The sequence below is a fragment of the Pseudochaenichthys georgianus genome, unplaced genomic scaffold, assembly GCF_902827115.2.
Source record: "Pseudochaenichthys georgianus unplaced genomic scaffold, fPseGeo1.2 scaffold_516_arrow_ctg1, whole genome shotgun sequence".
Lineage (NCBI taxonomy): Eukaryota > Metazoa > Chordata > Actinopteri > Perciformes > Channichthyidae > Pseudochaenichthys > Pseudochaenichthys georgianus.
Genome location: NW_027263077.1, coordinates 32790 through 45052, shown reverse-complemented (window position 1 = coordinate 45052; position 12263 = coordinate 32790). Strand labels below are relative to the sequence as shown.

Sequence of the window (12263 nt, the reverse complement as noted above, 5' to 3'; positions counted from 1 at the left end):
AACACCACCATTAAACAATAATATCAAACAATATCAATATAAAATCATAATCATTAAGGGTTACAGGCTAGCCCCAAATAGGTGCAAAGCTAGTGCAAATCATATCAATAGGCAACTAAATAGGCTTGGACTCGAAATATCATCATTTCCCCGGGGATCTTGAGCTACTAGCTTCATGCTAGCATGTTTTCCTTTCAAATGCTTGTGAGGTTGGCAGTTGAGTTAACGGCAGTGGACACAAGTTTCTGGCCAGGGCAAAACGTACACCTTATACTCACAAGTTTGAAGTAATGGGAATACCTCCATCCCTCGAATGTTAGCGTTGGCTGCGCCTGCTTCTCGCTTGCCATCACTGCTCTTCAGTCTTCATGCAACCACCAGCGGCCAGCCTCTATCACGTACAGTGTGGAATGAGAGCTCGTGCCTAATGCGTAAGCACACAGCTGAGTAGGCAGTGTCACTGTCACTCGTCCCTGGGAAAAGTATCGTTGCGGCGAATTGAAGAAGAAACTACGTTACCAAATGTTCCGTAGTAGCGCGTTACACTACCCGGCAAAAGTAGTTACGTTACTGTTACGCGTTACACCCAACACTATTCCTGAGACATAATTTTTCATGAGAAACATAGGAAAACATCAAGGACATCTTTCCCCACCACAGCAGCTGCACATCTTTAGTTAATCTGCCAAAAAGGCCACATTATTAACCCGAAAGTACACAAAAAGTACACTTCAGATGCTCACGCTTTGAAATGTCCCCGATATCTGTTACGGTTCTTCAACAAAACGTTCACATGTAAGAGGTTTTTCTCTCATTCAGAACAATGACAATGCTCTCCTCTCACTGATTAGGCTACTGCACATCACCATGGAAACCTATGATCTCTGGACACGTCGTGAGCTCAAATATAAACACCTGTGTCATGGAACACTATGATGTCATAACTCCAACTGACATGCTCAGAGCAGCAGACTTCAGATAATGGTTAATGGTCCTGCCCTCAACAACTCTACGTCAATTATGGGGTGTCATCATATGCCGTTTCCATGGAAACGCATCCCGTAAAACATGATGTCCCTGTAACTCCAATGGACACGGTCCGGTCGCTATAACTCCTATGAACATTTTCAAAAAGTGCTCAAACTTCACATGTGTGCTAACAGTCCAGCCGTGAGGACATCTACGGGACAGTTTTGAGATTTCTTCAAATTACGTTGCCATGGCAACACAATGCTCGCCATGAAACACGGTTTTCTCATAACTTCAGTGAAAATGCTCCAAACGGCCCAAAACTTAACAGGTTTGGTAACGATGCAGCCATCAACGCATTTAAGTGTATTATGGGATATCATCAAATGCTGTTGGCATGGCGACAGATCAATCGCCATCAGATTAGTTCAAACGTTTGCAGTTTGAACTAATTAACTAAAATATTCTGCTGCTTTTCCAAGCCTTTTTACTTTCTTTTCTTCTCTCACCACACACATTCAAGCCCCCAGTGTTCATGTATAATTTCAATCTTAATTCTTCACTTTCTTCTTACACATTACATTTCGGCAGCCCCGGTCTGTATGTAGGTGCTGCCCGCCGCCGTTGATCCGACACCGTCTTCATCCGAGCCGAATTCCTCAGGAAGACCCGACGAGCTGCAGCCCAGATACGGTGGCACTAGGGCAGTTCATGAACTACTCATGAAACTCCTGTGCTGGAATGGTTCATGAACAATTCATGGAATATGGTTTTAGGCAGGTTCATGAACAATTCATGAAATGGAGTTTTCAGTGAGTGTGTAGGGATATTCAGTTTTCAACCAAGAACATTTCAAGAATTGTTCATGAACATATCAAGAACTGTTCATAAAAACTTCATGAACCATTCATGAACAGTTCATACCCAGTCACTGAATATAATTCAATGGCTGGCTATGAACTGTTCATGAACTGTTCATGAACTGTTCATGTACATGAACTGCTCATGAACCATTGACTGTGGGTCAATTGGCAACCATAGAAAACAACAATTATGTCAATCACAATGGAACTTTACTCAAATTAACAAACCAACATACATGTATACAGGTAGAGCACTACAATTAATCCTATCACTATTTGAAGCAGTTATTGACACTCAGCTGCACAAAAAATGTTGTTACGGGTCCCAAAAGCTTGGGTACCACAGCAACAATAAATGATTTCTGTAGAAAACAGAAAAGTGCAGCAGGAATAGTTATACACAGGATCCGGTTGATCGTCTGGAATGCTTCTTATTCAAAATTCAAAGTACACAGTTACATTCAAATAGCTGAACTTTACAAACATCACATTTCTCCATTTAAGTTATCTGTCTGTCACAGTCAATTACTGTATCTCAAGGAGAAATTCAACAGTTTTCAGTCTGCGCCGGAAGGTGTGTAAGCTATCTGCTGTCCTGATGTCAATGGGGAGCTCATTCCACCATTTTGGAGCCAGGATAGCAAACCCACGTGTTTATGCTGATGGGAACTTGGGTCCCCTTCGCAGCGAGGGTGCAGCGAGCCGTTTGGTTGATACAGAGCGGAGTGCACGTGCTGGGGTGTACGGTTTAACCATGTCCTGGATGTAGGAAGGGCCAGATCCATTCGCAGCATGGTACGCAAGTACCATTGTCTTGAAGTGGATTCTAGCAGTTACCGGAAGCCAGTGGAGGGAGCGGAGGAGCGGCGTGGTGTGGGAACATTTAGGAAGGTTGAAGACCAGACGAGCCGCTGCATTCTGGATGAGCTGCAGAGGTCGGATGGCACATGCAGGTAGACCAGCCAGGAGGGAGTTGCAGTAGTCTAGGCGTGAGATGACGAGAGCCTGGACCAGAACCTGCGTTGCTTTCTGGGTCAGCTGGGGACACATCCTCCTGATGTTGTAAAGCGTGTATCTGCAGCAGCGGGTTGTAGCAGCTATGTTTGCAGTGAAGGACAGGTTGTAATCTATAAACACATAACGCTATCAAATAATACTTTCTATCAATATATCTATCTTTACCAAATATAACATATTATGGAGATCACAAAAATACACTGTCAATGTTAATAAACAAAAAACAAGGCAATGTGCCTGCAAGACTGCACTCAGGTAAACAAAACATATTACCCGTGCGCAGCAGCTAACCTGCCTGCGAGCCTTCGCTCAGGTCACATTAACCCAGGCGCGGCTGAAGCCCGTGAAAATGGCATCTATTGTTGCCGACAGTTTAGTATTTTTAAAATACCGTTACTATGTCAAACATGCTCAAAACTTTCTGACACACTCTCCTAAACATCTCCAACATCATATCTAATTCACACAAGTTAACATCGATCATTTTCATTATGTACTGACCTGTAGAAAACAGAAAAGTGGAGCAGCAATAATTATACACAGGATCCGGTTGATCGTCTGGATTGCTTCTGAGGAGGGGGCGGAAGTGTCCTCCCTAAAATAACCCAGATGTCACCGCTCACCTGCCAAAGGTTCCACCTTGGCACTACTTACTCGTACTGCTTCTCAAACAGTACAGATAAACCATAAAATGATATGAATGTCACCAAAATAAATACAGATAATGTTCAGTTTCAAATTCACTATTGTTTTGTTTTAAGATTAAAAGTTTTAAAAAAGAAAGAAATGTTCAAATAGTAGATGAATATTCAAGAGGTCTTTAAAAACATCACACTGATGAAAGTTCATAAAATGCTCATGAATATTCCAAAATATTCTGAACTTGCCACAATTCATGAAATGCTCATAGTCATGAAAAGTTCATGAAATACTCATGCACACTTTTTGAGGTTTTAATTATAATGTTGTGATTGGCTGGATCATGAAAAGTTCATAAATTGCTCATAAAAGTCTGTCATGAGCAAAACAGGAACTTTATATGAATGAACAATGTTCATAAAAATGTCATGAACTGCTCTTTAAAATGGTTCATGAGCATTTTAAGAATGTTGGTTCATGAACATGACAAGTGAACATATAATGAGTTGTTCATGAATGTTTCATGAGTGCTCATGAACAGCTCATAAAGTTATGAACTCCATCTCGCAGGGGATACTACGATGACAGACGCTTGTGTATGTGTGTAGCCTATGCATGTCTGAGTAACAATTATAAAAACAACTCTTAGACCGATCTACTTTCGATTGCGGTTTGTGTTGCTGTGGAGTGTTACGTCTGTGACGACCCCTCCACACCGCGTGGGGTGCCGTCTGGTTGTGTGTGTGTGTTTTGTGTGTGATTGCAGGTTCCAGCTGCAGCTATTTGGTTTGATGAGGTGCACCTGCCGGATGAGCTACACCTGTTGAAACAGGATATAGGAGGAGCCCAGCCTGTTACGTTTCTCTCACTCCTCTGGGCACTCTCTCTCCGCCAGCTTCGGAGACCTGATGCTGGTGTTTTAGTTTGTGGTGTTTAAGGGTGCATTCACACCTAATAGTCCGCTCTCTGGTGCGCACCAGACCACAGTTTGTTATATTGTTTCATTTTTCAGAAGGTTCGGTTTGCGTTCACACGGGCAAAACTCAAACGGACTATAAACTTTAAACACAAGTCATGTGCTCGGAAATGTTGTTCAACCATTGGTCAGACATTAAGGGGGTAAAAACGCAAATCCCGGCAATTTCTAGCGGAGCCTCCGCCATGGAGCATCGGCACTTTCGGCAGGTTATTCTCATGCTGCTTTTAGTCTGGAGATCAACAGACACTAGCGGCCCGCGCATATGATTATATAATCAGACAACGTTCGTTAAAAAACATTATTACATGGCATTGTTGAATACTCGATTCTGATTGGTCAATTCAAAACACGTGACACGTTTTTAATCCAGAACAGACAGACTGCTGTCAAGGATTTATTGACCGTTGTTAAGGACGCTCACATCTGTACAAAGTAGTCCGTTCGATTTAACTGTACACAGTTTGGCTGAAACTGACAAGACAAGAGCGACAAGAGAACAGCGGAGAAGTAACAGGCAGAAAGCCTCCTTTTTACGCAGCGGTCCAGACATAGACATCAGACGGCGACACATATTCAGTTGCCAGTTACTTTGGCATTAGGGCAGGGATATCTAGATACAGTGGCGGCTGGTGGAAAATATTTTTGGTGGGGCTATTGATAGAGTGAGTAAAACAATTTTTTTTGGGAGAAATGACCCCTTAAATTAGGACTTCTGGTGATGTAATGGCGCGTTTCCAGTGCAGCGCGGAGCTCGCTATGCTGCGTTCAGACCGGACGCGATGCGAATATTCGCTTCGCTCTCAACGCTCCTATCGCATCGCTCTAGTCGCTCGAGTTTCACCGCAGCTGCCAGCTGTGTTTACTCGCATCATTCAAACAAGACGCGCTGGCTCGGGAGCTACAACTACAACAACATGAACATATTTTACCGTGATTAAATTGTAATACACGTTTCTAAATGATGCCGACGTAACAACATACTGATACCGGTTAGTAAAAACCATGCAGACAGACGGCAGGCGAAAGACCTTTTAGAATGCTTGTTTCCTGAATGGAGCTTGGCTAAGCTAACGCTATATATGCTCCGACCGTCCACACTCACAACAACGGCCTATACAGACATAAATAAACCAGCGACTGTATTATCCATGACACAGACAGTCTGTGGTTTGTACTTGTTTAACTTTTGTCTAGTTTCTGAACAGATCGTATCTGTCCCCGGCTGTTTGAAGAGCAATCATGTGAAACAAAAGAGAGCATTTACCTGTTTGCATCCAGCTAGCCATGTGAGAAGCCTTGTTGATACGTGTTGTCTTTTTCACGAGCTTGCTGTGATATATACAAATCGGGTTGGTCCGGTCCAAGGTCTTTAAGTATCAATTTATCTCCCAAACTTCTCCTTTCAAAAGGATTGGAGAGTAGCTCTTGGGCGGACCGAGGTTCCGGCGACTCCACCTGCACACCATTCTCATCCAAATACTGCGTCACGTCAACGCACGTAAGCAACATGGGCGCTGATTGGCCGAAATTATGTTTCGGCGGCACAGTTTACTATTGAGACTTTTGCAACATGCTGGTTGCTGCTGTTTGGCTCGGGGGCTCTGCCCGGTAATGATAAACTAATGGCATGGGCAAGGCCAGGCAGGAAACAGGTGACTTATCAGTAACTTTAGACATCGTAACACAATTTTAAACGAGATTGTATTGTAGATTATACATTTTTGTGATACCAATTGTATGATATTTACCTTGTTCATTAAAAATTAAAATATAAAATATATTTTTTTATTTAATATTTTTTTTTATTATTTTTTTTTTATCTGGCAAGAGGTGGGGCGGCGCCCCTAGCGCCCCTATGGGCCGGCCGCCACTGTCTAGATACTTTCCAATGTTTGACATAATGAATTGTGCTACTTTTAAAGCAAGCAACGATGTTTTCAAATCTGTAATCAAAAAGCTCCTCAAAAACGCTATTGAAGCAGTTCCTGCCGTTGCTACTCAAACAGTAACAACGGACTATTTTTCTTAGCGGATGCATGTCAATTTAAATCAATACATAGGCTACAACTATTTTTTAAATCAATAAAATCATTTTCTAAATTCACAAAAGCATTTCAATTAATATAGGGAGTCATGTCGTTACTTTGTTGAGAATGTGGCCATGTAATAAGTGGGATAATATGGGCAGCGACTTGGTCATTATGGGGAATCCGACAGGATCTAGATCCCTCCGCTTCGCGTCGGGCTCCTGATCAGCCTGTCGGTGTTTTTTTCCCCATAATGACCGCGCTGCTGCACATTGTCCATGAGACGTTCTGCAGAGGAGGGGTGTTTCACCGAGGACAGGTGTTCTTACTTTTATGTAGCTGACAGAGAATTTTTACTTTACACGACACTGTTCAACACTTAATTCTGCTTTAATCTTTAACTAAACAACCGCGGATGTCTTGAAAGACTCTTTCACTAAAGATTTTTGAAGATATCCGCGTTCTTGTGACACGTAAATACTGCGCTTCCTATGTTTTGGTGCGGACTGCGTTCACACCAGCAATGAACCGCTCCAGAGTTCGCAAGCAAGCGCTCCGAGACCACCTATTTTAGCGGACCAGAGTCCGGTTGTTTAGTTCACTTAAGAGGTCTCGGACTGCGTTCACACCGACCCAAATGAACCCCACCAAGCGACTAAACGCACCAGGGTTCGATTCAACCGGACTATACAAGGCAGGTGTGAACGCAAAACTAATAATCTATATTATTCTTACCTCTCGCCTCCCTGCTTTATGTTACAGCCCACGAGCCGGGTTGTAACACGTCTATAGTTATATTTGCAACAACAATTTTGTAGAAAATAAGGGTTTATTGCTCCGTGTCTTTATCAACTTTGAGATCCCTTATGATAATGAGATAATTGTTGGTAGATTGTACAATGCTCAATGGACACATAACTTAATTCATTTAGTGGTATAAAAGGATAAGTAAAGATGTGCAAGAGAGTTTAAGTTTAAGAAAATAACATCTGATACACTATTGACTTAACCCTTAAGAGTCCTTTGGGCCATTTTTCAGCCATTCAGGTTTTCATGTTCAAGCCATTTTGGCTGTGTTGAATGAATATTGCTCAAACTTGCCAGAGGATATTCTTTTTTAGTTGTATATTGAATTGTCGTCTCAGTTTTTTTAAATTAGCCTAAAATGGCTAAGCTACACAAAAACCGACGCATTAGTTCCTAGCGGCAAAAAATGCCCCATTGAAAATGCTTTTTTTGACCCCACATTTATCTTTATCTTATGTTAAAATTTCATTTTGAACTTCTAGCTTTCAATTTTAAATGTTTACATTTGTCTACAAGATGGCGATAATTTTAACTCTTTGAAGCCTGCAGCAAAATGTCACACTTTTTACTGTTTTCTGCAAGGGTCACTTGCTACTGAAATGTTATGTGTGTCACTTTTGATGTTGGATAATTGTGTGTGTGTGTGTGTGTGTGTGTGTGTGTGTGTGTGTGTGTGTGTGTGTGTGTGTGTGTGTGTGTGTGTGTGTGTGTGTGTGTGTGTGTGTGTGTGTGTGTGTGTGTGTGTGTGTGTGTGTGTGTGTGTGTGTGTGTGTGTGTGTGTGTGTGTGTGTGTGTGTGTGTGTGTGTGTGTGTGTGTGTGTGTGTGTGTGTGTGTGTGTGTGTGTGTCCAACTTCAAAATACTTTTCTCTTAGAAGGCCACACTGCGTAATAATCTAATTCAATAATAAAAACAATGAGTTACGAGAACCAAACATTTGTTTTGGTTCTCGCAAAACAAAGTTTTGGTTCTCGCTCAGGTTGTTTATGCAGGTGCACTGCAGCCATGGTTATAAGTATTACTATCAGTGCAGGAGTAGTCTTTTTGGAGATGGCAAGGCATTACAGCACACAGGAAGCTCTGGAAATCATGCACTCTGATTGCGAGGATGGCTCCTCATCCTCGTCCGTGGACTCTGAGGCTGACACAGAAGAGGCCTCAGAGTCCACGGAGGACGCCTCAGAGGTGGGAACAGACCAGCTAGAGTCCAACTCGGACTCATCTGAAACTGAGACCGGAGGGGAATTGGAAGAAGCAGCTGCAGGATGGACTTCAAAAAATGGTAAAATGTTTTGGTCTCCCACAAACACTGAGACGCTCCGCTACGTCCCAGCAGCCAGAAGTTTGACCCCGGGACCAACACACTATGCTGTCGCCCGAATCAGTGACCCGGCATCCAGCTTTGCATTGCTGCTGACAGATGACATCCTGCAGCATATTGTGTCCATGACAAACCTGCATGGGAGACGGTCAATTGCAGAGTGGCGAGATATGGACACAGAGGAACTGCAGGCTTACGTGGGGCTGCTCATTTTGGCCGGTGTTTACAGATCAAAAAATGAATCGACCCTCAGCCTCTGGAGTGAGAAATCGGGACGGAGCATTTTCCGAGCCACGATGTCCCACAGGAGGTTTCACCAAATCAGCCGAACACTGCAGTTCGACGACAAGCTATCCCGATTGCGGCGCAGTAATGACAAGCTGGCTGCTTTCCGCAAAGTCTGGGATATGTGGACGCACCGCCTGCCGATGCTGTTCAGCCCATTCAGCGACGTCTGCGTGGATGAACAGCTCGTCCCATTCAGAGGCAGGTGCAGCTTCAAGCAGTATATGCCAAAAAAGCCGGCCAAATACGGTATACATATTTGGGCAAACTGTGATGTAAAATCATCATACGCCTGGAGACTGCAGGTTTATGCAGGCAAAGCAGCTGGCAGTCCTTCTGAAGTCAACCAGGGGATGAGGGTGGTCCTGGAGATGACAGAGGGGCTCCAGGGACACATCATTACCTGTGACAATTTTTGCACGTCCTTCGCACTGGCTGAGGAGCTGCTCAGGAGAAAACTGGCCCTGGTTGGCACAATTCGCCGAAACAAGCCTGAGCTTCCCCCTATTTCGCTCCAGGCAAGAGCGAGAGCGGTCCTCTCCTCCACCTTTGCCTTTACGAAGACCCACACACTGATCTCTTACATCCCTCGACGTGGCAGGAATGTGCTGCTTCTAAGCACGAAACACCGCAGTACTGTTAGCCCGGAGTTCATATCTAATTAAATAATGAATTACAAATTACTGACATTATTTAAGTTTCATTGCATTACTATCAAATGTAAGCTTATTCTACTTGCTGACTACCAAATGTAAGCATATAATACTTACATGTGTTAGTTAAGCAATGTGTCAATAATTTTAAGTTAAGTAACTTCACATTATTAAGTTTTAGTCATGTTCGCAATGCATTATGGGAAAGAGAAGGATCTGGATGTGCCGCAGCCACGTTTCCAGCTCGCAATTTCTCAGTTGGACGCAACCCCACTTTGAACGCCGGACTTGTACCCTTTCACCGCGCTGTCTACGCTTCCAAAGGAAGGACGCTGCACGGCTGCCTTATCTACTGAATCTGGTGAGTGATTTAGCTAACAGGGCTTGGTTCAGCTTTCAGAACAAAGTAACAAAAAACTAAAATGGCATTCATTTGTTTAAATATGTCGTGTAGTAATAGATTTTTCTTATCAAGAGAGTACCAGAATGTGAATTTTATGTTAGTATTTCAAAAAATCTCCTGGGGGAGAATCCCCCCAGACCCCCCTACAGGGGTTGGGCTTTCAGCATGTCAACTCTTTCACCTGTGGGGAAATTGCAGGATTGGCTCCAGGTCGCCCTTTTTATTTACTACAAGACAAATGTGCCTTTTTATTTCATACAGTTCAATTTGGATTGAGACAGGGAAATAATCTAAACCTCACGCGTGGCGTTTCACTGTCAAGGGGGAGCGTGTATGTAATTACATTGCAAATACTGACTTCACCCCACCACTGTATGGGTTAGCCCTACCATAGATTACCCAACAAAAATACTCTCTGGCAACTGCCGACCCATATTGCGCAAGCGCAGATCTAAGATCCAGTAGAAATGATAAAAAAGTAAAAGTCTGCTGCTTATTGTTCTACTAGGCCAACATAGAGTGTGTTAATTAATATGTTTGGCAGTTTGGAGTAAGTCTGTACATTTGTTTGTGTGTGTGTGTTTCATGTATAGGCATCTCACGATAATTAATTTTGTTGGATACATTTTCCAGGAAATTATTGCGATAAACAATAATATTGTCGGCACCGTTGTATGACCATTTTAGACCCCTGACATAATGATAATATATAATAATAATTGAAGTACATCCTTTTGAACTGCTAGTCACATCCTCATGTAAATGTAAATGTATGGAGTTCATTTTTATTTATCGTACGATAAGTCAATTAATTGCTTATCGCGACAGGCACACAATAAAACAGTGGAAACAAACATGTGTTTGACTTTCATTAGTGAATGAAACTTTGTGCCCTTTATAGTCTGTGTCCAATTTAGTGTATTTGTATATATTGTATATATATATATCCTATATGCTAAGGTCCCGCTGCTGACACGATAGCAGTCATTTAGTGCGCATATGTGTAATTAAACCCATGATATCAAAATCTCACTCCAGCCAGGTACCCAAAGTTGGCAACCCTGGTAAAAGTAGAAGTACTCAGGTCTTGTACTTGAGTAAAAGTAGAAGTACCAGAGTGTAGTAATAGGAATACTCTGTTAGTAAAAGTACTGCATTCAAAATGTTCCTCAAGTAAAAGTAGAAAAGTATTCTCATCAAAATATAGTGAAAGTAGCAACTGTAAAAGTAGTCGTTGTGCAGATTGGTCCATTTCAGAATAATATATATGATATGTTATATAATGATTGATCATGAAAGTGTTCTCAATGTTGGTAAAGGTGCAGCTAGTTTGAATGAATTTGTATCTGCAGGGTAGCTGGTAGATTTACTCCAGGTGGAACTAAAGTCTGATTCAACACTTGATTAGATTTCACATCATTCTGCCAGATCTGTGAAGTAACTAAAGGTATTAAATACATGTAGTGGAGTAAAAGTACACCATTTGCCTATGAACTGTAGAGGAGAAGAAGAACAAAGTAGCAAAACATTGAAATACTTAAATAAAGTACAAGTATCTCAAAATTGTACCCAAGTAGGCTATAGTATGAATTTAGTTACTTTACACCAGATGCCATAAAGATAGAAAAACTCAGCCTTGCACAGAGGCATGACAAAAGATTTTCAAAATGCTCAACAGTGCTGCCAATATTATAAACTGACTGCTACACAATTAAAATAAATGCTTTTATATATTTCTATTAGATGTGACTCTTTACCATTTCTGTTATTATTATCACTGCTGCTTTAGTTATTCTGACTGCTAAAATCCTCTGTTATTCCTCATTTTAAAGCCGATATTCCGTGGGGTCGGGGGGCTCGGGTCCTTGTCACATTTTCCATACCTGATGAGTTTGCATCCCTGATAATACTTAGTCAGGAGGCCATAATATTTTTCACTCATGGCTGAAGTTAAGTTTCTCCAGCTCTCCCCAGGTTGGCAAAAAAATGCATCTCAAAATGCATCAGATTGATGCTTTAAAATATGGAATATTCAAAATGTTCTTTCGGGGGAGCATGCCCCCGGACCCCCCTAGAGGGATAATATCCTTCTCACCTTTTTCACCCCTGACCCGTTTTCATGCCTGAACTATATATCTTTATATATAGAAAGATTGCTATTGTTTCATGTGAAAAATGTTCTCGGGAAAATGTAAGGTACAATATTTTTGCCACAGTTTGTATAGGAAGCTCAATTTCATTGTATCCAAATGAAACACTCAAGTTTTAATAAAAGGTACAACTTTATTTTTGTGTCTTTTC

The 12263-nt window shown here is 42.0% G+C and overlaps 1 protein-coding gene across 1 annotated transcript; it reads left to right on the top strand.

Moving 5' to 3' along the window:
- The first annotated feature begins 8350 nt into the window (after positions 1-8350).
- LOC139433496 (piggyBac transposable element-derived protein 4-like) lies at positions 8351-9571 on the top strand. Its single transcript, XM_071202526.1, has one exon. It carries the CDS (start codon positions 8351-8353, stop codon positions 9569-9571), a length of 1221 nt encoding a protein of 406 aa, XP_071058627.1.
- The last annotated feature ends 2692 nt before the right edge of the window (positions 9572-12263 follow it).

Excerpts from the sequence above, each read along its gene's own strand:
- LOC139433496 (XM_071202526.1), top strand. The coding sequence starts at position 8,351 with ATGGCAAGGCATTACAGCACACAGGAAGCTCTGGAAATCATGCACTCT.